This window comes from Mytilus edulis, chromosome 2 (assembly GCF_963676685.1).
Source record: "Mytilus edulis chromosome 2, xbMytEdul2.2, whole genome shotgun sequence".
In the NCBI taxonomy this organism is placed as follows: Eukaryota; Metazoa; Mollusca; class Bivalvia; order Mytilida; family Mytilidae; genus Mytilus; species Mytilus edulis.
The window spans coordinates 4,413,001-4,440,446 of NC_092345.1; the positions used below are offsets into that span (position 1 = coordinate 4,413,001).

A 27,446-nucleotide genomic window follows, 5' to 3' on the forward strand; every position below is an offset into this window, starting at 1 on the left:
AAACAACAGCAGAAGGTCACCATCAGGTCTTCAATGTAGCGAGAAATTCCCGCACCCGGAGGCGTCCTTCAGCTGGCCCCTGAACAAATATATACTAGTTTAGTGATAATGAACGCCATACTAATTTCCAAATTGTACACAAGAAACTAAAATTAAAATAATACAAGACTAACAAAGGCCAGAGGCTCCTGACTTGGGACAGGCGCAAAAATGCGGCGGGGTTAAACATGTTTGTGAGAACTCAACCCTCCCCCTATACCTCTAGCCAATGTAGAAAAGTAAACGCATAACAATACGCACATTAAAATTTAGTTCAAAAGAAGTCCGAGTCTGATGTCAGAAGATGTAACCAAAGAAAATAAACAAAATGACAATAATACATAAATAACAACAGACTACTAGCAGTTAACTGACATGCCAGCTCCAGACTTCAATTAAACTGACTGAAAGATTATGATTTCATCATATAAACATCAGGCACAATCCTTCCCGTTAGGGGTTTAGTATCATACCATCATAACATATATGAGAAGAACATAACCCGTGTCATGCCAACAACTGGTTTTTGAATAAATGTATTTAGTTCAGATGCAAAGACCCTATAAGTGAACCAATATTAACGCCAAAATATGCAATCTTTAATGACCTGACAACAGTATCGTAACTATATCCCTTCTTAATAAGTCTATTCAAAGGTTTTGTTAGTTTTTGAGGTGAATACTGACACCTTTTTATTTCCATAAAAAATTGGATGTGAAATACCTGAACGTATAAGAAGTCTGCATGTTGAGCTATATTTACGAATGATGTCCTTATACCGATGATAAAATTTAGTAAATGTTTTGACTAGTTTGTGATATAGAAAACCCTGGTGTAATAATTTTTCAGTAAAACATAAATTTCTCTCGTTAAAATCTAAAACATTGTTACATACACGAGCGAATCGTACAAGTTGAGATATATAAACACCATAAGATGGTGACAAGGGAACGTCACCATCTTAAAATGGATAATTAACGATAGGAAATGAAAAATCATCTCTTTTATCATATCTTTTGTCAATATCTTTTGTCAATATCGGAGCACCTGAGATCACCCCTAGTTTTTGGTGGGGTTCGTGTTGCTCATTCTTTTGTTTTCTATGTTGTGTCATATGTACTACTGTTTTTCTGTTTGTCTGTTTTTCATTTTTAGCCATGGCGTTGTCAGTTTATTTTCGATTTATGAGTTTGACTGTCCCTCTGGTATCTTTCGTCCCTCTTTTATTTCCCGAACGGAGGCCCCGCTTTGGCACGGATTATATCATATTAGTTTGCAAAATACCAAAAGGACTATATTTCAATTTGCCATGAAACAGTAAAAGGAGTAGACGTCATTGATAGAGTCATAACCAAATAACGGAGGACACCTTTTGGCGTTTTTATGACATGGACACGATTTTGTTGGGTTTTTTTTTAATATAAAAATGAGCACGATTAGGCGTTTATAAAAATGACACACTTTACCGCTCTTTCACAGGTACACATGTTTTGGAGTTCAGTGACGTTATATGGCTTTGGCCATTTCAAATTATGAGCAATTTTCTAAAACTGTGGGAAATATTTATCGACTGTTTTTTTTTGACAAAATCGGGGAACCAAACGTGTATCTTTTGCTGCATCAAAATGTTCTGATTTCGACTGGACTTTAGTATTGCTTTCTTCTTTGAACATTTTAATTTTTATTTTCTCCATCTCTAGCCTTTCCCTCATTTCAAGTTCTGCCTGTTTTAATTTAAGTTCATCTTGTTTTAATTTTTAGTTCATCTTGTTTTAATTTAACTTCATCTTCTTTCTTCTTTCTTCTTTGTCTTTTATTGTCTCCATCTCCAACCTTTCCTTTATTTCCAGTTCTTTTAATTTAAATTCATTTTCTTTTAATTTAAGGTGGCTCACCCCAATAGTGACCCCCGGTAGAATTTTTTTATTTTCACATATTCTGTAGATTTTTTTATGCTGAATCCAAAAATGCAAAGAAAAAAGGGGATCACCAGGCTCGTTTTCTCCTCAAATTGAAGCGAAATGTGCGATTTTGACCCTATTTCCAAACATGCCCACCCTTCCAACAATAACCGTTACATCAAAGTCAAAGACTTTTAAAACCAAGTCAGTATGATTTTTATGTGAAAAAACATTAGAATTTGAAATGTAAACCTTTCCCTTGGTTGTTTTTGACTTAAAAATCCTTTTATTTTCAGATTAATGTCTAAATTTTGCATTTTCTAATTTTAGTTTAAGGCAAAAAATATTGGTTTAATCGATTTTTCGTAAAATTTCCCCGGTAGATTTTTTTTAAAAACAGATATGTCAAAGCTATGAACTTTTCGAACATTTTAAGGTAAAATAAAATGGGGGTCACCAGGCTTTTAAAAAAGTTACGAGCTTTTGTTTAACCCCTCTACCCCATAAGGTCTGATTTCATTGCACTCCATTAATTACTTAATTGTGAATTTTTTATTGATGGCTTTAATAAAATAATGTTTGTAATTATATCAATAAACGATTGGTGAATATAAATGCGGTTATCGTATTACTGTTTGTTATCAAAAAGTGAAATTTTGATTATTTTGGTGAAATACGGTAATTTTGTCTGGCGCGAGTTGCTTCCCTCTAATTTGGCGCCATTATCGGACCAGAGGAATTTCAAGGTCGCCATTGCCGAGCAGCATACTATATTGATGAATACGAATATGTACATGCATAACAGACATTGTGGCGAATATACAACGATGAAGGTAGAGTTATTACATAAGAAAACATAGATTTCGATATATTAGGCAGCCAAATGTTATCAGTATAACGAAAAATACAAACTTGGGGGTTGTCTCAAAATACTCGCTACTGTTGAAAATCACTGCGGCTGAAACCTTGCACGGGCTCAATTTCTGTTCTATGTTTAATATTATAGATCGTTATAGCTGGTATCTTATTTATGTGTTTATTTTACCTTTTACAGACAAGTTGTTAACATGTCTGGCCAGTTTGCAAAATATCCGTGTGCAAACGGCCGAAGAGGAAGGGATGACATCTACTGTCATTTTTACGCTACCGTTAGCAATGGTTAGTGTCAATGAATTAGTCTTTTTTAAGACATATTAGTCCGAGATTAGCCCCAGCTTGTCTGGCAAAACACCCGTTGGACGTCAGAGAAATCTCGGACTAGGGTCATATGTATGTGGGATACCCCATAACTTCCATCGGGACAGTTTCTACTCCTTGACCCCAACTATATTTCCCTTCCCATTTTACTCTAAAATCCCCCCCCCCCCCCTTTACTTCAATTCTTCCATCTCCTTGCCCCAAGACAACATATATTTCAAAGATACCCCCTTTTCCCTGATCCCTCATTCCCCTGTCTCCTTACCCCTGTCCACCCCTCTATTAAGGTCTGGGGTTTGATTGACTTCTTTATTTTCTTGAGAATATGATATAATTGGCCTAATTTGTAAATGATAAACCCTACAGTAGGAGGCAATTCATCTTATCGAAGGATTCATCTTGATCAATCACAATTTGTTTACCATTAACCCCCCCCCCCCCCCTAATTCTGTTAGGTATACAAAAATGTCTTAAGGTCTAGTAATAGAAGTATCAGGGTTAAACATGTACAGAATGCAGCCATAAGTATTTGTCACTTGAGATTTTTAGCGGTTCATATATATTGTATATAATATAAAAAAGAAGATGTGGTACGATTGCCAATGAGACAACTATCTACAAAAGACCAAAATGACACAGACATTAACAACTACAGGTTTATTTTTTGGTTATATTTTTTTTGTGTCTCGACTAGCTCATTTTCATTATTTTCTGTTCAGAAATTCGATATATATACATGTATATTCAATCAAATTAAATTATAAAAAAATATTTTATGTGTTCTCAAGGGAAAACAAAAATAAATGAAAACGAACCTATTATCAAATAAACACATATTAATTTAGACCATTTTAGTTCTTTTAAGGTTACCCTTGCATTGTCAGTCTTATCAAATAATAATAATAATAATGAAAATTTATAAAGCGCCCTATATAAAAAATAAAAATTACTCTAAGGCGCTGTACATACACATGGTAATTAAAACATATCAATGACAATAACAAAACATAAAAAAATACATCGTGTCAGATTCAAATACTGAAATAAAAAATGCCTACCATGAAATAAAAGGTCAATACGAAATACATGTTAAAACAAAGAATAAAAAAATAACAATATAGGATAAAAGCATGCAGAACAAGCAAAAACTCAATACAAAGAGTAAAAAAGCCCGTAAAAGAGAAAAGAATTCAATCTAATTAAAAGCAATACGATAAAAATGAGTCTTTAACTGTATTTTAAAACACTCTAGGGACTTGCATTGTCTTAAACTGTTCGGGAGATTGTTCCATAGAGATGCCGCTACCCAATCAAATTGTCTTTCACCGTACGTCTTCGTTCTCACTTTTGGAACGGTGAGTAGTTTTTTGGAACTTGAACGCAAAGATCGGTTTGGCACGTGTAGATTGACTAGTTCCCGAATGTAAGCAGGGCCAATGTCATTTTTCAAACTTGCATGTACCTCCCAAATTTGGTTTCTGTTCTCCAACTTCAGTTTGCCTCTACTAATGTTATGAAACTAATACACAATTAATGCATATATATATGCTTACTACCGGTACATTGTACCAACAAACACACATGAAGTTTGAATTTTTGGTGGGGTCGCTTTTACTTTTTTAGAGTTATGCTCCTTTACAAATTAAAAAAATGCTGAAATTTTGTTCCTTTCTTTAAGGCCAAATAAAATAATATGTGTGTTTCCTGTTTCATCTTTGAAAAAAATAGGGTAGGTAGGTAGGGATTTTTTTTTATTTTACCATTTTTTTTTACATTGAGTCTATGGGAGAGAAATCCTGACTTTAACAGTGCTTATTGAAAAATGACCAAAAAAACTCTAGGGTAGGCTATTTCTAAGCTTAAAATATAGGGTAGGTAGGGAAACAGGAAACACACATGCTTTTTTATTTGGCCTAACACAAGTTTGCTTCATCCAAATGTTCTGAAACTTATATGCAATGCTTACTACAACAACACTCAGATCAAGTACAAATTTGGGTGGTGTCACCCTTTTCATCCTTTATATGCAAGTGGCTGCTCATCTGTGTCCCATGGACACATTACCATTATGAACTAGTCTACATCTATATGCTTTTGAATGTCAATATAAATTGTTGATTTTCTGACAGAATTACTCTCCTATTTAATTTCAGGCTGCAAGTACATTTGTACATGTACATTGCAAATGGAAGGAGTGAGCTTGGAATGTTCAACTTTACTTGGAAACTATTGGCAAAGTACTGACAGAATTTCATGAGAAGCCAGTATCATATTCTAGTCTTGCAACCGGAAACTATGCGTAAAGTGCTGAAACTTAAGAACAACATTCTACATGTATATATGCAATATATGTTGCCACAATCCACTTAAGGAGCTAAGGAGCTAAGATCAACTATAAATTGGAACTACATGTATATGCTTTAGTGCTGTCAAAATCCTTTAAAAAAATCAAATCAAAAGGACCTACTTCACCTATATATATATAGCTACCTGTCCCAATGATGAATACAGATCATATATATGAGTCTACTCTTATAAATAAAACAGTGAAGGAGAATAAAAATAAAGAAAATATAGAGCTGATCAGCTAATGATTGTACATGATGTATAAATGGCAACAATTCTTACATGTATACTAGTACATTGAAATTAATTATATTAATAGATGTTTTATAAATTTGATCTCATAGATATTAGAGGAATAAAATCAATCACGTTTCAAAAATTTGATTTAGTTGAGCCTTTTTTTTTACACCAGTTTTCAGGACATATTATGGTATACCATTGACTGTCCGTCGTCAGCATGTCGCACATATACTCAAAAATAATAAATACTAATAGGTACATGTAGTAGTCAATATTGTGTAATCAATAGGTCATCTTCATGTATATTTGGTGTATAAAATGATTATTAAATGTCTTATCACAAATTAAAATATCAAATGAGAGGATGTGATATGATTGTAAATGAGACACAACAGACCAAATAACACAGAAATAACTATACCTGTAGGTCACCATATGGACTTCAACAATGAGTAAAACATATTCTGCATAGTTGGTTTTAAAGGTCTCGAAATGACAAATGAACAATTTAAAACATTTAAAATGAGAAAACTAATGGGTGATTTATGTACAAAATAATGAATGAATAACAAATATGTCTGTCTTGCAGGGTTTATCTGAACTTAACCTCATTTTCATGGACTTGTCTGTTTCTTGAATTCTAAATATGTTTCAAAATATTTGGTTGATGGGATGATTGTTACAGAGTCCGACATAGGGTGTTTTATGAAATTCTGCTGTGCGGTTTGAGAGGAGATGCAATGACAAACTGTTGCAGTAGTATATTGAAGCAAATAGGACAAAGGGGCCTTACTCCTAGAAAAAAAATGTAAATATGAAAAATATACTTTTGGTAGCGAGTGTCACCTTTGGCGAGAGTTTCAAAATAGGATTCAGATATACAATTAAACAAATATCTAATTTAAATTGTTAGATAGTTCATTTTATACATCTTATGTAATAATAACAATTTGTAAAACTAAAAATAAAGATTGTGATAAATGTAACTCATATTATCCAATAACATGTATGGTCAGCTCATACTGGACCATACGCGTATACTCATACGGTCCGACCGTACGCGTATGGTCGGACCGTACGAGTATACGTATACGGTCCGGACCGTACGCGTACGGTCCAAATACTCATATACACATGTCTCTGATACGGGTCACAAGTTTACCTGTTTTTGAAAGCTGTACGATAACATGAAGTTGTTTACATTGCTATCATTTGTTTACAGTTAATCGTTGCGTCATTGGCAAAACATTTTCAAAAATAAATATCCAAGACATCAATTAATTCAACTGGTATTTAAGTGAATTCAAAATATGATACGAACGGACCCAAGAGGCGACCGTGTAAGATGAGAATGCGTTTTGGGAGCGAAGCGGCACCAAATACCGTCGACGTCATACATGGGACTTTGTCAGTATTTATATATTCTTTTTTTTTAATGTTATGCTTAAATCATGTATATTTTTCTCCTTTTAGACTTTTATGCGAAAAATGAAGAAAGCACTGTGAATTTCTGACCGTTCGTATTTCCTGTTTTGAAGAACGTTTAGCCTCACTTGTTTACATCGTCAAGGGTGCTTTCATACACGCCCGCGTTCCAAGGTCGTCAAAGCTATTTTTGAGAAGACCCCTTAAAGCGACCGTTTCCAAGGCACTCGTCGTAAGAAACATGCGTTAAAATATGCGCATTGGTAAAGGGCCGAGCCACCTTAAGTTCTTCACCTAAAATTTCTGCGTCAACTAATTTGTCTATTGCCAATTTTTTTTATGTATATGAAGCTTTTCCCACTTCGAAATGCAAGCCAAAATTTGTCTGCCCCTATGTCACTGAAAAGCGAAACAGCAATGACAGCAACATCAGTATCGACTGTTTGAGTCATGACTCAGTTAAGTCTGTGTGTTTAACTGTATCAGACTGTTCAGACACATGCATCTTGATTCAAGTGTCAGCCTCTTCATGTAAAAATGGTGCTTAGCTTGAAACATCATCATTTGGTGGATAACACAAAATATCCTGAGCAATTGTTGCTGCAACTACATTTTCCTCAAAATCTATTGAGCAAGCTGTTGCGAATGAAAACTTAAAAGTTCTTTCTTAATGTCGTCATCTCTCAGAAAACTTTGCCAATTTTGAGGATTTTGTTTTGACTCTGGATTCGTCTGTGTATTCCCTTTTCCCTAAATGAGGCTCTTGCTTCTTATAACAAATGCTCATGATATTCTATCTTATCTTACTCGAGATGTATTTCAAATTTATCACCATGTTTACATTAAGAGGCTGACAATAGAATCATGGTGCATGTGTCTGATGCAATGCAATACGAACTTGCACGAGTCATGATTCGAATAGTCGTTACTGATGATGCTGTCATAACTGTTTCGCTATTCGGTGACAGGGGTAGACAAACTATGAATTGTGTTTGGAAGGGCAAAAAGCTTTGGATAAATATATATCAATGACCTGTCAAATGCACCTGGTAATGAGTGATTACACACACTTATTGTGATCCATGTCTTTACCGGTTGTGATATGGTTCTCTGATTGCTTGAAATAGTAGGAATTTGAAAAATGTTTTAGTACTTTAGTAATTTATTTTACATTAATCATTCTATCTAAAACTTATTTTTGAAATTTACGTCATATTGTTTTTTTTTGGGTTTTTTTTTAGCGGAAGTGTTATTCTAATATTTACAACAGAATAAAATTAGTGGTTTTGAGGATAACTAGAAGCCAATAGTTAAATGACAGACAAAAAAACAAAACATTTTCATTATATTTTGAAACTACAGGCTCTAAAGAGCCTGTCTCGCTCACCTTGGTCTTTGTGCATATTAAACAAAGGACACATGACAAAATTGTGTTTTGGTGTTGGTGATGTGTTTGAAGATCTTACTTTACTTGACATTGGTGTTGCTTACATTTATCTCTATCTATATAATTAATTTGGCCCAGAAGTGATAGTTGAAAATAATTTGTAAAAATTTACAAAAAATTACAAAACTTACAAAAATTGTTAAAAATTGACTATAAAGGGAAATAACTCGTAAAGGGGTCAATTGACCATTTTGGTCATGTTGACTTATTTGTAGTTCTTAATTTGCTGTACATTATTGCTGTTTACAGTTTATCTCTATCTATAATAATAATCAAGATAATAACCAAAAGCTAAAAATGTTTTCTTAAAATTACCAATTAAGGGGCAGCAACCCAACAAAAAGTTGTCTGAATGGTCTGAATAATTCAGGGCAGATAGACCTTGTCCTAATGAACAATTTTTCCACAGCAGATTTGCTCTAAATGCTTTGGTTTCAGAGATATGAATTAAAAACTGCATTTTACTCTATGTACTATTTTTAGCCATGTCGGCCATCTTGGTTCATGGGCGGGGTCCTTGGACACATTTTTAAAACTAGATGCCCCATTATTGATTGTTGCAGAGTTTGGTTAAATTGGCCTAGTAGTTTCAGAGAAGATTTTTTTTAAAAATTACTAAAATTTTAGAAAAATGGTTAAAAATTGACTTTAAAGGCTAATTACCCCTTAAGGGGTCAACTGACAATTTTTGTCATGTTGACTTGTTTGTAGATCTTACTTTGCTGTACATTATTGCTGTTTACAGTTTATCTTTATCTATAATAATATTCAAGATAATAACGAAAAACTGCAAAATTTCCTGAAAAATTACCAATTCGGGGCAGCAACACAACAACGGGTTGTCTGATTTGTTTGAAAATTTTAGGGGAGATAGATCTTGACCTGATAAACAATTTTAATCAATGTCAGATTTGCTCTAAATGCTTTGTGTCAGAGATACAAGTCAAAATCGACATTTTACCTCTATGTTCTATTTTTAGCCATGACGGCCATCTTGGTTGGTTGGCCAGGTCACCGGACACATTTTTTAAAACAAGATTCCCTAGTGATGATTGTGTTGAACTTGGCCAAGTAGTTTCAGAGAAGAAGATTTTTGTAAAAGTTAACGACGAAGACTGACGACGGACGCCAAGTGATGAGAAAAAAATTGATATTGCTATGTTCGCCATTTTGGATATTACCGGAAGTAAGATTTTTAAAGAGATATGTCTTATACATTTTATCCAAGAGAAGCACAAAAGAAAGGTTCCTGCACAATGTAATAATAGTAGCAATACATTAAAACACATTTCAATTACCCTCCCTAAAAATAAGCTTATTCTAGTACTATGTCCGCAATGTTGGATTTTTCCGGAAGTAAGTTTTTTCAAGGCATCTTTTCTATATCACATATCCAAAAGTAGTATATAACAAAGGTTGGTACCAAATATTATGTTAGCAGCATGATAATAACACCTTTTCACATACTAGCCTTCGATATAGGGATAACTTAAGTATGATGTCCGCCATTTTGGACTTTACCGGAAGTGAGACATTTTTTTCACATGCTTCCCTATCTGAAATAAAAGAGTAATAGTTGAGGAAGGTCTATGCAAAATTTCATGCTTGTAGCAGAATGTGCACAATTCGTCTGAAATATGCCTGTAGCCTCCGCACTATATTTTTTTTATCATATACACTATCTTGACAATTGAGCTATTATTATGAGGCTGACTTCATGCAGGAACTTCTTAGGAAGAAAGATAAGAAGTTAGCAATATCCTTTAACTCTACTTTCCGCTATATAGATGACGTTCTTCCACTAAACAATTCAAAATTTGGTGACTATGTGGAACGCATCTATCCCATCGAATTGGAGATAAAGGATACTACAGATACAGTTAAGTCGGCTTCATATCTTGACTTACATCTAGAAATTGACAATGAGGGTCGGTTGAAAACAAAACTTTACGACAAAAGAGATGATTTCAGCTTTCCAATTGTGAACTTTCCATTTCTAAGTAGCAACATTCCAGCAGCACCTGCATACGGGGTATATATCTCCCAATTGATACGATATTCCCGTGCTTGCGTTTCCTATAATGATTTTCTTGATAGAGGGTTACTGCTCACAAGGAAGCTATTAAACCAAGAGTTCCAAATGGTGAAGTTGAAATCATCCCTTCGTAAATTTTACGGACGCCATCACGAGTTGGTTGACCGTTATGGAATAACCGTTTCACAAATGATATCGGATATGTTCCTTACGTCGTAACTACAATCCCCTTCCCTTTCATGAATGTGACCTACCGAATTAGACTATTTACCGGATTTGTAATCACATAAGCAACACGACGGGTGCCACATGTGGAGCAGGATCTGCTTACCCTTCCGGAGCACTTGAGATCACCCCTGGTTTTTGGTGGGGTTCGTGTTGTTTGTTCTTTAGTTTTCTATGTTGTGTCATGTTTACTATTGTTTTTCTGTTTGTCTTTTTCATTTTTAGCCATGGCGTTGTCAGTTTGTTTTAGATTTACGAGTTTGACTGTCCCTTTGGTATCTTTCGTCCCTCTTTTAGCTATAGTTGTTTCAAAGAGGTCGGACTACTCTCTCGGGAGTTTCATTCATGCGAGATGGTCATTTAGATAAAATAGGTTAGTTTCCAGGAAATTCTCAATATCACAGTTTCTGTTTTTATTTTTCGTATAATGCAAAATGTTTGAAGTAAACACTATTTCTCAAATAACAAAATCCTAAAATAGTTTTTTACTGCAATTTAGTCACAATATTTTAATTTGTTTAGTATTTATACAATATATGTAACTTAGAAGGACTATCTCAAAACAAAAATTCTGTCCAAGTAGACATAAACATTTCAGCAACAAATTAATTCATTTTGGTTCAAGAAAGGCAACAGTAGAATACCGGTGTTCAAAAGTCATAAATCGATTGAGATAAAAAAAAAAAATAATAACGAGTTACAAACTAAATCCGCGTGAACACGTCAACTATAAGAAGAAAGCAGAGGAAAAATAGAAACACTAAAGTGCAACAAAAACAAACGCCAACCTCAATAGAAACAAACTAATTGATAACAACTGCCATGTTCCTGTCTTGGTAAGTTGGTACATTTTAAGAAAAATGGTGGATTGAACCTGATTATATGGCAATATTAAAACGCTAAAGTGACATAAATACAACACAAACACACGCAAGAACAGTCTTCACAGAGAAACGAACCAATAGATAATACAAAAGTCGATACAAAATCTAAACTGCAGAACAACAACTAACATCTTTCATTAACGACAGATAGTACAGGGCATCACAAACAGTGATGTATTTTTTTCAACGAATATATAATCTTGAAATTCATAAAATTATATTCGCAATATTAGTTCAAACAATTCTCATGAAAATGACGGTATTGAAAGGTTATTCTATAACTATATAGTCTACAAACGATAATACATAACACATTATCAAACCGACACCTGATGAATAAATCCATGAATGTTGAGTGTTTAAAGAGGCACTAGCTGTTAAATTCATGATCACCGATTTGACTCCAATTCTCATATTTGATTTATAACAATGTAAAACATTTATCCAAACTACCAAAAGTCTAAAATAAAAAGTTTACAGAGCATGGTGTAGATAATATATAGGTTCGTTTTGTGTGTATGTTACTGGCATGAAAATACGGATTTTTTGTGTTATTAAAATTTGCTGTTACAAAATGTTATAAATTATTATAAATAAAGGAATGTATCTCCCTCATGCAAAGCTCTGATTTCTTTATGGATTTGGCTATACTTTTTTAACCTTTTGGATTATAGCTCTTCATCTTTTATATAAGCTTTGGTTTTCAAATATTTAGGCCACGAGCATCACTGAAGAGACATGTATTGTCGAAATGCGCATCTGGTGCAGGAAAATTGGTACTGTTAATGTTATTAGTCCAGTTGCCATCTAATTAACTATCAATTTGACCTCAGATAACCATTTAAGTGATGTAAACATAAATAAAGATATGAATATATTTAACCAACACGTGCAATTGGATTTTCATAGGTATGTTTGATTTTATTTTATAGATAAAAAAAAATTATGTTTCTCATTGTTTTTAACCGTATAAGAATTATTTTATATGGATCGAATCAGTAATCAAATGATTTACCGTAGTTTCACTTTCATTGTTGACATTCTTTTTCTTTAAATAACCAGTACACGTATAATGTATGCGTTGTCAATCTCTAGCTAGGGTTAAATTGAAGTTCACATGAATACGGATTTAATGAGGTCGACTTATTCACTTGCAAGTGAATAAGTCATTATCAATGTTTCTTCGCTTAATTTAACAAAATTGAACCATTTTGGCTGCTATTTATTTTATTTTACTATTTCACTTTCATTATTTATTGAACAAAAAAATCTTACTTTTTATATATCTCGTAGCTAGTGCCCCTTTAAAGTATCGATACACGTCGTATAGCAATGCAAATTCACACTCTGTTTATAACTCTATTGAAGCAGGTTAAATAAAGGCAACAGTAGTATACCGCTGTTCAAAACTCATAAATCCATGGACAAAAAACTAAATCGGGGTAACAAACTAAAACTGAGGGAAACGCATTAAATATAAGAGGAGAACAACGACACAACATTAAAATGTAACACACACACACACACACACACACACACACACACACACACACAGAACGAACTAAGCATTAGACAAAATCCGATGAGAATAACAAATATAACATCAAAACCAAATACATGAATTTGGGATAGATAAAACGTACTTAGATTAAAAGTTATTCAAAAACGTGTATCGTTTTTAACTGTATCAAATTAACCTTAAGGTCAGTACGCTTATTACCACTGAATAACAGTTTTTTCATGTTTTTGGAAAAATATAAAAAATGTACATGTGTCTGTTTGTTATCAGTCTCATAAATATTCAAAAGTCCATAAATGTTAGTTTTGGATTTTTCGTCATTAATGACACAATTGCAGGGGAAGTTTACCGACCAGTTTACAACTTATCTTACATAAAATATAAACACATTTCAGTTTGAGTTATTCGGCTGTCCAATTCACTTTGTAAGAACATCCATTCTTGTAAACAGCGTAAAATGCTGCTGCTAGAAACACATATCCAATTACACCAAAATATCCACCATACACCATGAACTAAAAGTGAAAAAAGTTCTCAGAAAAGTTTTACTAATAATCCTTTTTCTAAATCGGATTTAATCTGGATATAGGTGATGGCAAAATAAAAGCATTGCTTTAAAGTTAAAAACGCCTTATACTGTCATTTTTATGAATTTCCTGTTTACAAAACTTTGAATTTTTCGAAAAACTAAGGATATTCTTATCCAAGGAATAGATTACCTTAGCCGTATTCGGCACAACCTTTTGAAAATTTGGGTCCTCAATGCTCTTCAACTTTGTACTTATTTGGCTTTATAACTATTTTGATCTGAGCGCCACTGATTAGTCTCATGTAGACGAAATGAGCGTCTGGCGTATTAAATTATAATCCTTGTTTTTACACCACTGGGTCGATGTCACTGCTGGTGGGCGTTTCGTCCCCGATGGTTTCACCTGCCCAGTAGTCAGCACTTCGGTGTTGACATGAATATCAATTATATGGTAATTTTTAATAAATTTCCTGTTTACAAAACTTTTAATTTTTCGAAAAACTAAGGATTTTCTTATCCCAGGAATAGATTACCTTGTGCCGTTGGCACAACTTTTTGGAAATTTGGGTCCCCAATCCTCTTCAACTTTGTACTTGTTTGGCTTTATAACCTTTTTTATCTGAACGCTAATGATGAGTCTCATGTAGACGAAACGCGTGCCTGGCGTATTAAATTATAATCCTGGTACCTTTGATAACGTTTTTTTTTTTTCATTTCCATAATACTATAACGGGTCTCCATGACTTTTTGTTACGGTCATGTTTGGAGTATGCTATTCCACAATCACATGTCAGGTGCACTTTTATATGTAGATATTTTTATCTACGTTTATTTTGTTTCCCAATGAGAAATAATTGTAAAACAAATCAGATACCTGCGCATTACAATGAATCCCGAATACATATATATTATTTCTTAACCAATACCTGCGTTCGTACATCTACATCAAGACCAGCTTTATCTACCACAGTGACTGTTAGTAATGTTTCAACGCTAAGGGATATGAACATGTTCACTCCAATAACAAAGCCATATCTCTGTTTGGTAAGCGACTTTGCAATCTGTAACCTTCAGAGAGAAAAGAAATGCATCGAATGGGAATCATGAATAAACCTTTACCATATTTTATTCTTTGAAGTAGAAAATTGCCATTATAAATTATTCCCGTTTACCAAACTTTACAACCACAAGCCATATGTGTTTGGACATGAGCGTAAACACCAGATTGTTTTGTATTATGATATCAATTTTCGTAGGCACAAACATGCTTATTCCTTTTCCGTGAACGATCAAGACTTAATACATATAAAATTAATTGATGTGGTCCTATGCCATTGGTGCGATAAAGCAATATAATTAGAAACCTAATACATACATGTAAGTTGAAAAGATCTCATCGGTTCCTCGTACACAAACAAATTAAAAATAAAAGGCAAAAGTGTTAAAAATCACAAAACGCGACTTAATGATTCGTTCCTATTGAAAGCTTTATTATATTATATTTACAGCTATGATTAAACATGCTTTTCCAGACCAAAATAGCAATTACATAGTAGCACTAATCAGACAAAAACAAATATTTAGTACTTCAATAATTTAATTCAAATCTAACAACAAACTCATTTATATCATATTATATCTATATAGCTATTAACCAATAACATACTGAAATACATATTTGAATTTGAGTTATGCATTCTATTTAACGAATGAAGAAAAAAAGGAAGAATTAAAGTACTCAGATATATAAATGAAAGACGTACGTTGCTAACGTAATTACTGTGTGGTACGTAGCTCTGAATGCACTATAAAATGCATAGCAAACCCAAATGCTAGTAGACTGAGCCATAATGATAAGTACTACTATATTGAAGAAGCATACAATGGCCATAGTTGTTTCAGAAATTCCTGGGCGGGACCAGTTAGTAGGCAAGAACCCAAATAATAACACGCTCAACACACCTACATAAGTAAAAACATAAAAAAAGATTTTAAAAAAATCACGATACAAAACGTTCTAACAGCGGTATGCTACTGTTGCCTTTATTTATAAGGAATCAAACATATAGTGGTACAGTGAACTGTTGTATATTAAAATCGAGAGGAACCTTGACGTTTACGAGTGTGAAATATATGAATATGAAACTTGATTTATGCATATTTAACCTTGTTTCTTCAATTTTAGTATTCATAAAATAATTAAACTCATCATAGATACCAGGATTAACATTTTGTATTTACGCCAGACGCGTGTTTCGTCTTCAAACGACTCATCAGTGACGCTCGAACCACAAAATGTTAAAAGGCCAAATAAAGTACGAAGTTGGAGAGCATTTAGGACCAAAAATTCCTAAAAGTATTGCCACAAAATACTGACACAAGTTAAATGGTATCATTAGGTTCCTGTGTCAAACTGAGATTTACTGTGTGTTTATTTATGCTACATTGGCTAGAGGTATAGGGGGAGAATTGGTATCTGACAAACCATTGTTTAACTCCGTCGCATTTTTGCGTCTGTCAGGAGCCTGTTGATTTTGCATTCTTGTATTTTTTGTTTAATTTTAGTTCATTTATTTGTTTTGGAGTATGACGTCCATTTTCACTGAACTAGTACACATTTTTATTTAAGGGCAGATTAGGCCCACCTCAAGGTGTGGGATTTTCTCGCTGCATTGAAGACCCATTGGTGGCCTTCGGCTGTTATCTGCTTTTTGGTCAGGTTTTTGTCTCTTTGACATATTCCCCATTTCCATTCTCAATTTTATTGTTGTCGTATTCATAATATTGTTTTCATACTTCTTTTTTTGTGTTTTCTGCTTTTCATTCAGAGAGGAAATACATTCATCTGAAACTTACTTATAATAGTTCCAAAGGCCTCTACTGCTGCATTATAAATTGTTCCCTTCTTAGCTGGACTGATTACCTCCCAAAGGTTCTGGATATAATTTGATACTTGCAGATGTCCACACGATGCGAAGGCCCAAAAACAGCACCAAATCAACACAGTTTTATCGGAATATAATGTCTTTAATTCTCTCAATAAAAACACGAAACCTCGTTTCAAAGTATTTTTATGGTCGTTCGAATTTTCTTCACTTGTTGATAATCCAATCTTGTTTAGTTCTATCTCAACAAAGTCTTGTTTATCGACATGTTTCTCTTCAGTTTGAAAAATATAAGAATGTTGCGATCTTTTAAAAGTCAGAGATAATATAAAAGCCAGAGAAACACTCACAAACGATATTATATTTAACTGGTGATAATCCATTAGGTTTAATGAAACAAGCAACTGTCCAGTCAAATAAGCAGCAAAACGACCAGCAAGAGTAGCAGCCCTTGTAAAACTTGTTATAATCTTGTAACGATCACTAGAAATCATTGCAAATAGATAGGCATAGTAAGCTACTTCTGTTGCTGACACCAAGCCAAAAGTTATTTGCATGAATTTCATTGCTAAAACGCCTCGTGCCCAAAGAAGCAGTGACCAAGTTACTATGTAGGCTACACCTATAATATATTAAGATTTGTTTTGACCTGCAGTGTAAAAATGACAAATCTACGAACAAAAAACATCGAGGCTACATTAGCACTCGTACTGTTCATCCGAAACAACTATATTCTAATATGTGACACTTTTTTAAACAGTAGAAACATTATCAAACAAAATAACAAAAATGCTGATAGTAGCCAGAGTTATAAATGGTACTAGTATAACAAATTGATAAAATAAAAAAATAAACATATCATGTTCGCTCAGGCTAAGTTATCAATCAGTTCACATGCAACGCTGAGATTTAAGTTAAATTGAGATTGAGATAACCTTGATCTTATATTAAAACTACATTATATTTGAAATGTCATCTTAAGGCCGAATTCAAAAAGGGGAAAACGGACAAATCAATCGTCATCAGTCAACGGAACAGGTGGAAAACAACTGCCATGCCTGTCTTTAAACCCTTTAAAACCCAAAATTTTAAAATATAAGAATGAAATAGGTGAAGCTGTTTTGAGAAATCATAAATGAATGAATTAATTATATTGCAATCCATCCTGGTTTAGATTCATTTAGCGCATCAAAACTTTTTACGGATGGCCGCATTCATGATTAGTTTTTGGGAATAACAAAAAAGACAAAGAAAATTGCCATGTGAAATCGCTCCAACTCTCTTTTATATATTTAGATGTCATCTTTCTATTTTGGCAGTGTTGATATAAGCGACAATCTACTGGATATTAGTTCGTTTCTTTCATTTGATACAAGAAATAAAAAAAATAACTTACCTCCTAGTGCCAACATTGGTTGGTATCGAAGGTAATCTGTGAGTAGGAATACGGGAACGAGCCATACTAGGTAAGCATACGTCCATACAGGATATATTTCATCGTTTACTTCTTTGATTGTAAGATTCTTCCATGGCCCGGTTAAATAATCTGACAAATAGGCTTCAGATGGTCGGTACTCCTTTAGAAAGCCATACAAACATACTAAAAAGGTCAACACCTTCCAGTCCATTTTCTGAATTTTTTAAAACAAAAGACTTGCATCATATAGGACCATGTATGTCTCTACTTATAAAATAATAAGTACAATCTTGATGCTTTCAATGTTGCAGAACAAATAAAATTTCAAATGCAATTTCAAGTGCAATTACAATTCCAGAAATAAATGCAGTGAATGATAACCTCACGGGAAAGTGTAAAAAAAGAAAACCGCACATACATATTAGGTGCGCTCAAACATTATTCATATAACATTTATCATATCTGCATGTGTTCTATCAAGCATATTAACAAATGTGAAATCTATGTAATCTAAGGGGAAATTCAGTTCAACACAAACTTTCACCGATGTAATGAACAATTTAAAACCCAAAGTTTCAACTACCTCAGGCGAAGTTGACCTCCACTGTATTTGACTATTATTTAAGGTCTTTGGTCATTTAGCACTTCAACTGTTTAGGACCTTATTCATCATTGGCTTTCAAATATTCAGCTTCGAACGTTCCTGATGAACGGTTATCCAGAAAAGCTTTTCGGACGCAAGAAATGAAGTGTTGTTCGCCAAAGTATGGTACAAAGGAATTTGATATGTATTTCAAAGTACAATGTACTACTCACATAATTTCACATCGATTCTTATAATATTGACCAGTTCCCTTTTAACATATTAAGCCTTCCTTAAAATGAAAGTTTTCCCTTTGTTGAAAAGAAGATATATTACCAGATAAAATCTAAACAAATATTATTATTTTTCAACACCGATATTAATACATATGTCCATGATAACAGTTATTGATTAAGGGATTTTGTGTATATAACAAACATGATCTACAGTAAAATAAACTATCTTAAAATATTTGGAAAATCATAAATCGATTGAGAAAAATAAAAATCCGGGTTACAAACTAAAACTGGGGAAAACATCAAATATAAGAGGAAAACAACGAAGTAACAGAAACACTAAAGTGCAAGAAAGAAAACAAACGACAATGCAACACACAGAAACGAACTATAAGATAACAATTGCCATTTTCCTGACTTGGTACAGGACATTTTAAGAAAACTGGTGAGTTGAATCTGGTTTTGTGGCTAGCCAAACCCCTCGCTTTTATGGCAATGTTAACTATAACACTAAAATGACAACAATTTATATGACAGTACAAATAAATGGAAAAACATACAGGACAGAAAAATCAAAAAAAGAAACAATTCAATAGAACATTATGACATACTAAAAGTTATTAAATGTACGTGTGTTTTGTCTACATAAGACTCATCATAACGCTCAGGTCAAAATAGTAGAGAAAGCCAAACAGAGACGAAGAGCATTGATGACCGAACATTCCAAAGTTTTGCAAAATACGTCTAAGGTTATCTGCCTGGGATAAGACAATCCGTAATATTTAGAATAACTCATACTTTTGCAAACAGTTAATAAAAATGACCATATAGTAGATACATATATCAACACCGAATTATGACTAGCTATATACAGAATAAAAACGAACACGTAAAACAACCTAGGTCAGCACATAAAAACTGCACAGACGAACCTCGCATTGTATGTCACCAAACTAGATCGAAGCACATAAGTGACGTCACGGGTAAATTTCTAATAATTCTATAAAATATTAACAACTGTAATATTCCTGTCTTGGTATCGGTATTTTCCGATGTAGAAAATGGTGGATTTAACCGTATGTTAAAGCTAGCTAAACCTCTCACTTGTTTGTCAGTCGCATCAAATACCATTATATTGATAATGATGTGTGAACAAAACAAACAGACATATCAGGTCAAAATGTCAAAAATAGGGGTACAGCAGTCAACCGTTACATTGTTTATAATCTTAATCCTTATAGAAGTTATCTCTCTTGTTAAACATCAGGAAAACTAAATGTAAAATGTATTAAAATTCAAATATGTCCTCTTTGTTTTGATATTGGGTATTATTAATCGAGAACAGTATGATTAAAACATTTTCTACTGTGGGTCAATATTGATTTTTCCAATGATTACATAGGGTATTACGAAAAATTAACGACGATGTTTACTTACGATGGGTCGTAGACATGTCTTATATCTCATGTCTAAACCAAGTCAGAAATATGATAGTTGTTAACTACAGTCTGTTTCTATGTATGTTGGTGTTTACCTGTGATGCAGTTCAGTGTTTCTGTACCTGTTGTTCCGTTGTTTTTCTGTTATAGCTGATGTGTTTCCCGCGCTTTAATTTTGTTACTTGGATTTTTTTTACTAATAAACAGCGGTTACAATACTGTTGCTTTTATCTATTAACATTCTTCACTATTAACATTTAAAGAATGTTAATTGATTGATTTATAATACTATATGAATTTTGAATTCCAATTATAAAAAAGAGTGGTCTTACATGTATTATACCTCCCCCTTTGCACTATGTAAATATTTAATGATACAAATTATCAGCTACAAATCAATAACTGTTAGCTTGACGCAAAAACATGTCTCTTTGGTCGGGTTGTTGTCTCTTTGAAATTTACCCCATTTCCATTCACATTTTTATGTATATTTTTAAATTTTAAATTTGATATACTTTGTGTTGGTCATTAAGGATGAACGTAGGTGAAATCAAAAAATATTCTAGAATACAAGACTGAAAATATAAGTCAGAAGAGCATCAATTTTGTAATGGCATCAAAAGGGTGACTCGGACTTTCCAATTATATTTGTCTTGAAGTAATTTGGGTCTAAAATCGAAAACAAAAAGGAAGTCGAGAATCTGCTTAAATTTTGGTAAATGACTTTTATAAACCATTAAAGTCTTACAAAAAAGAATAATGGGTGTTATGGGACCTAACTATTTTAAAAGTTTGTTTTGTTCACACATCGTTGTCAAATTAATATAATGAAATTGTATGCGACTGTCATACAAGCGAGATATTTAGCCAGCTATAAAACCAGGTTTTATCTACTTTTACGAAAATGCCTGTATCGACTCATGCATGTCATGATTATGACAGTTGTTATCCATTCGTTGAATGTGCTTGTTCTTTTTACTTTGTCAATTGCTTCGGACTTTCAGTTTAGAATTTTCTTTGGAAATCGGATTTTGGGGTATTTTTCTATTTTCAAGTCAAACCTCGGTTTGCAAATTCTGTGCCAAAAATTGGTAGCCACAATATCGATAAAATCAGAACCGATAGAGAGAGTGCTTTATATCGTTTCATAATAACACATACAGATTTTACTAAAATGATACTCATTAACGCAATATGAGTAAATTGTCCGCTCTACACTCATTCGAAATAATGATTTTTAGCGTGACATGTTTCTGTTTCAATGTATCAATTTGAATCCTACTGGTTCCCTGTGGTGCTTTAAGACCCCACAGTTCATATAGAAACACATGTCATGTGCCGACACCAATATCATTCATTGTACATTTATCAACAATTAACAAAACAACTTACCTTTGTGTTTCATCACCTATATACATACATAATGTGAATCATATATGAGGTGAGACTCAAATAAATTATTTGTTTGTTTGTTTGTTTGTTTGTTTGTATATTTACTATGTAAATATTATTTGGTAGATAAGATTGGGATGCATGTTTATACGTATCAATGAAAAGATACCTGCTCTTATATTTATCGTATGATAGTCCAAACATATGGTCCATCTATATTTTAGGGATAACCATAATCTATTTCAGCATGATGCTCCTCTATCCTTCCAACTTTTAAACACCACTCATAGCATAAACCTTTAGTTTTGAGATTATCTGAGTTACATGATAGTTTGGAGAACATGTCCTAGTCAGTGTTATTAGTGTTGGTGTTCTTTTGTCATAAAATGAATACATGCAATCATGCATTATTCAAATTATAACTGACCTATTGCGTTGTTTTTAGTAAATGTGAGGAAAAACAACATCAACATGAAAACTTTACTTTAAACAATCAACTAGAAAGTGAGGTCGAAGTATCCTGGAAACAACCTACTACATTGCAGTAGGGACATACCCTTTACCCTATCATATGAAGTTTACATATTTCAATTATACGTTACTCACGTGTATATCCTCACTATTCGGATTTCATTAGCTTTGTTGTTTAAACAAAATGATTCAACAAAGTTCTCAAGAAGAACGACTAAATTAAACACAACACTACTGGTCTAATTTGAGTACAAACATGAACGAAAAACAAATATGTAACACATCAACAAACGACAACCACTGAGCTACAGGCTCCTGACTTGAGACAGGTACATGCATACATAATGTGGCGGAGTTCATGTAAGCAGGATCCCAACTCCTAACCTGGGACAGTGGTGTAACAGTAAATCATAAGAACGATCGATTAAAACGGCTTAACTTGTCAGATGGATAAATAAAAATACATATAACAAAAACACAAGAGTGGACATGGCCTGGTACTTGTATATCCAGAGAACAATAAGACACTAAGTTCCTTTGGCACCGTCAAACCATGTTTATTTGTCCTATATCGTTCACTATCCTCGTATTTGTAGTGCTGTGTGGATTTTATTTAGCGTGATTTACCGTATAGCGGGTTATTTCTGCGAGTGTAAAATTTCTCGATTTTCATTGAATAAGTTAATAGTATACGAAATATTTTGGTGGATTCAAAACTTTTATCAATACCTTTGCATGTGCTGTCTTAAATTGGCGGAATTTATTTTCTGCGAAAATAAGTGAAAATTTGCACCCTGCGGAATAACCCCCGATACGTTTGTATTACTAGTAAGTTATAATGCTGTATACTGAGCCTGGAAAATATACCATCCTGATAAACTTATCTAACCTTTAAATAAACTTATTCTAAAAGGCTAATTATTCCACACTGTAATTAAATCTGTGATTATTGTTTGTATTGATGTAAATATTGATTTTGTTATCAATAAATTAAATACTAATATAAAAAAGAAGATGTGGTATGAGTGCCAATGAGACAACTGTCCACAAGAGACCAAAATGACACTGGAATTAACAACTATAGGTCATCGTATGGCCTCCAACAGTGAGCAAAGCCCATACCAAATAGTCAGCTATAAAAGGCCCCGATAAGACAATGTAAAACAATTCAAACGAGAAAACTAACGGCCTTATTTATATAAAAAAATTAACGAACAACAAATATGTAACACATAAACAAATGACAACCACTGAATAACAAGGCTGTTCTACTTCAGTAATAGATTAACTTAGCTGTATTTGGCAAGACTATAAGGAATTTTGGTCCTCATTTATGTCACTCCCCAATGCTCTTCAACTTTGTAATTTATTTGGCTTTTTAACATTTTTTTTATTCGAATGCCACTGATGAGTCTATTGTAGACAAAACGCACATCTTGCACAAATTAAAATTTCAATCCTGATATTTATAAGGAAATTATTTAAAACCATACTAACTATTACACAAATGCACCTTCATGGAACTATAATCTGTCAATGCTTATAGTTTGGCATTGCACATGATGTTGTCTGAATGCCAATGACGTCCCTTAAAAAAATACATTGGATGTTGGATGTGAACTGATTGATATTTTAGTCTTAGATGCATGGTTTTTTTCATTAGTAGTTATTGGCTATGCACTATCTGTCAGTACCTGCCAGTTATCTCAGGTCGGTACTTCCACCCATTGATGGTCTTTGGCTGTTGTTTGCTCTTAGATCATGTTGTTTTCTCTTTGACATATTCCCTATTTCCATTTTCAATTCTATTAGTGTCTTTTTGTTGTTGGGATGTATAAGTATCCAGACACGTCTACTTTGTGTTTTTATAAGAGGTTTTTCTATTTGTATCCATCTGATGTGGTAAGCAATTTTCAACTGATTTTTACAGTTTGTTCTGTACCAGTTTAGGGTAGAATTGAGAACGCACAAACATGTTTAACCCCACGACTTTTAGTATGTGCCTGTCTAAGTCAGGAGTCTGTATTTCAGTGGTTGTTGTTAGTTCATGTTTATTATATTTGCATTTCAGAAAATGTTTTGTTATAAATTAGGCCGTTAGTTTTCTCAATTATATTGTTTCACATTTTCATGTCAAAGCCTTTTATAGCTGACTATACAGTATTATTTTTTTCCTTGTTGTTGACACCTTACAGCTGACTATAATTGCTTATATCCTCTTCATTTGACCTTTGGTGGATAGTTGTCACATTGGCAATGATACAACATCAGTTATTTTTTATTATTATTTCTGATTTTAGTCATATATTTCTCCTCCTTTTTGCATAAAAATAAGTAAAAAAACACAAAATTTTCTTCAAATAGACTTTATCAAAAGAATGCAATTTGAATCAATCAAATATATAATTGTGTAAAATTTGCAAAATTGTAGATAAACAAACAAATATCTAATCAAAAACAAATTAAAAACTGTAATAATTAAAATAAGCACCAGCAATGACTACAATAAAATGTAAACAAACAATTCAAGAAATATATTTTTTCTGGTCTATCTAAATGCCCAAACCATATTTCTAACTTGATTTCTGAATAATACATTATAATTTGCTATTCATGCCTGTCCATAACTTTTCAAACTGTGAGTACTAATTTTACAACTATTATAACTATGATTCATTCAAGACACCTTTTAAAAGTCATCATTAAAAATTTAATAGATACAATAGTTTAAAACAAAAATAAACAAAATACAACAGAAAACGTCCACTACAAGCTATTATCAAACAGATCTTAGTCAAAAGATATTGTACAGAGTATTAAATAATACCATCCAGATTCCAGATTATATGAAATTGAAACAATCACTAACAAAAATGTGATTACTTAAAAAAAAAATGTATTTTCAATTTCATGAGCATTTGCAGTTATATCTTGGCTGCAAAAGGGGAAAATAATATTTATAGATTCTTTTATTACCAGTCATTGACAAATTTTAGTTTGTCATGCTTTCTTAACAGAAGTTTGTTTATCTAAATGGTTTTGAGAACCGATATACTGTTGCAATAATGATTTATTATACAATTGAAAGGTTGTTCAAAGTTAATGATTATTTTTTAATACATATCACTGACTTAAGTATTGTTGTTAAAATGGCAAGCATTTAAGAGATGTTTTTAAAAACTAATTTAAATTTTGTTGGCACACATGATTACTTGCTAAGACAAGGCTTTATAAAAATAACAAGTTTTGAAAGTTTTGAATTTTAAATCATGTTTTCTTTTGTGTATTCCCATGAGACAGTTTATTCTTTGAAATAAATGTTTTCACTGTGAGAGGAATATCAATAATTACCTCTACTACACCATTTATTTAACTATTTCATCACTAAATATTCATTGAGAATAATTTAAATCTGATTGTCTCCCTTTAAGACTTGTTTTGTTGTGATCTATATTGTAAGTTATATTTCAATGCATATCTGTCAAACAACAGAAACCCAAGGAGATTCTGTTCATAGTATTGAATTACAAAACTGTTTACATCAACATATTGACTAAATATCAAAAATATTTAAAACAGGTGATAAGGCTAATAATAATTGTATATACCTCAACCATATAATAAGAATTCATTCACAAGTTATTTCAAATCACACAAGAAAATATAACATAAATATGGAGAAAAATATTCTCTCTCTTTAAAGAAGCAGGTTGATGTATAAAAGAAAGGAGTAAGTTCGGTAAGGGCCATATTTGGCCCCAATTATAAAGTCCATAGTTACAAGACAATAAATGATTTAAGTTGACGTAAAGACATGAGAAAAAGTTGAACAGAACTATTTTTGTCAAAGTTTTATTCTAACACGCTGATTTTTACATCCCAAAAAGGTCAACATAAGGGATTTTTGTGAAATTTGACAAAATCAGCTGGATTTCAACCAAATAAAGGACCAGGAAACATAGAGCGCAGGCGTCGACAAGCTTAATATTCAAATGAGACATGTGAAATGTCTTCACAAACATTATTCTAAAAGATCATTGTTGTCGACGTATGCGCTCTATGTTTCCTGTCAAATAATCTATGGTAATTTATCTATTTTCATTGATTTTTTTGGTGAAAAATCAATATGAGTACAACTTGTGACGTCATAATGAAACGCAGAAACGTAAAATTTTCAACAAAATGGCTTATATCCTATCTAGTCAATGTTTTAGCTATAATTTATCGTGATATTGGTCAATAAATCCGAATTTGAAATTTACGTTAAAAAAGGGGGCCATTTTAGGACCTTATCGAACATACTCCTTTATCCACCATAATATGAAAAAATACTATATAAAAACAGTACTGTTTTATATTACCAAAAATGATTGTTCTGATTAAACTTCTAACTAAACATGCTAAAGACAATTTAATCACCACACCAGAATATCTGTATACATCTGCAGCATTTATCTTTAAATTCAATTATAAAGTATTTCAAATCAAATAACATCAATTATCTGTTCATCAATTACCTGAGGTGATTAAGATATTCATAAAATTACTATTGCAGCTTTTTAACTAGTTCTCCAACATTAATATAGAATCTTCTCCTCAGAAGCTTTTAACTGCTTGTCACACTGCAAAAAGAAAACATTTGTATAACATAGAGAATAATGAAAAAGATTAAAAATCTAAAAAAACAATTTAATTTGTAATTATAATCCCAGACCTAGGATGTGAGCAAGTATAAATTATAATCATGAAGGTTTTTTTTTTACCAGAACAGAATATTTTCCATTTTAGGAATTTTTATCTGTTGGATAGCAGGCCTTCCAAAAGTATTTCTGTACACCAGACATTTTTTTCAATCCTGTTAAGTGTTCTTTTTTAGACAATTTATTGGAAAGCAATTAAGGTAATCATTGGGAGCTCACTGGCAATGAACTCATACACAGATACTCATAGTAATTCATTTCACTGACAGTGTATAGTTTGAAGTGTGAAACATCATCAGACTATCATCACTAGGCTCTTTTAAAATGCAATAATTCTTATATGATTTGCATATCTATAAATACTTGTACTTGATTAGTCAGTTTAAATTTTCTCTTGGTTTACACTTCAATAAACCATGTTTCCGAAACTACTTTTGTAATCTATTCATGCGCGATACACATGCTTGCAGGGATCTCTGGATTTTCAGCAAATTGAAAAATTAAAAAACAAATGCATAACAATTGTTTCTATTCGT

The 27,446-nt window shown here is 32.6% G+C and overlaps 2 protein-coding genes and 1 long non-coding RNA gene across 3 annotated transcripts in view; 1 reads left to right on the plus strand and 2 right to left on the minus strand.

The window, feature by feature from the left end:
- The first annotated feature begins 2,544 nt into the window (after positions 1-2,544).
- On the plus strand, positions 2,545-5,864 carry LOC139511267 (uncharacterized). The gene is made up of 2 exons (XR_011661991.1): positions 2,545-2,773; positions 5,291-5,864. It is a non-coding gene; the product is annotated as an uncharacterized lncRNA (long non-coding RNA).
- A 7,156-nt stretch (positions 5,865-13,020) lies between these two features.
- LOC139511268 (thiamine transporter 2-like) lies at positions 13,021-19,018 on the minus strand. The gene is made up of 6 exons (XM_071297878.1): positions 18,906-19,018; positions 18,069-18,303; positions 16,644-17,294; positions 15,551-15,749; positions 14,714-14,855; positions 13,021-13,773 (listed from the first exon to the last, which is right to left on the minus strand). Exons 2-6 carry the CDS (start codon positions 18,298-18,300, stop codon positions 13,660-13,662), a joined length of 1,338 nt encoding a protein of 445 aa, XP_071153979.1. The 5' UTR covers positions 18,301-18,303; positions 18,906-19,018; the 3' UTR covers positions 13,021-13,659.
- A 5,542-nt stretch (positions 19,019-24,560) lies between these two features.
- The window catches only part of LOC139511269 (xanthine dehydrogenase/oxidase-like), a 60,535-nt gene continuing 57,649 nt past the window's right edge, over positions 24,561-27,446 (minus strand). Inside the window, exon 33 of the mRNA XM_071297879.1 lies at positions 24,561-26,832. Coding sequence (XP_071153980.1) covers positions 26,788-26,832 — 45 coding nt within the window. The 3' untranslated portion in view covers positions 24,561-26,787. The remainder of the gene's footprint in view (positions 26,833-27,446) is intronic.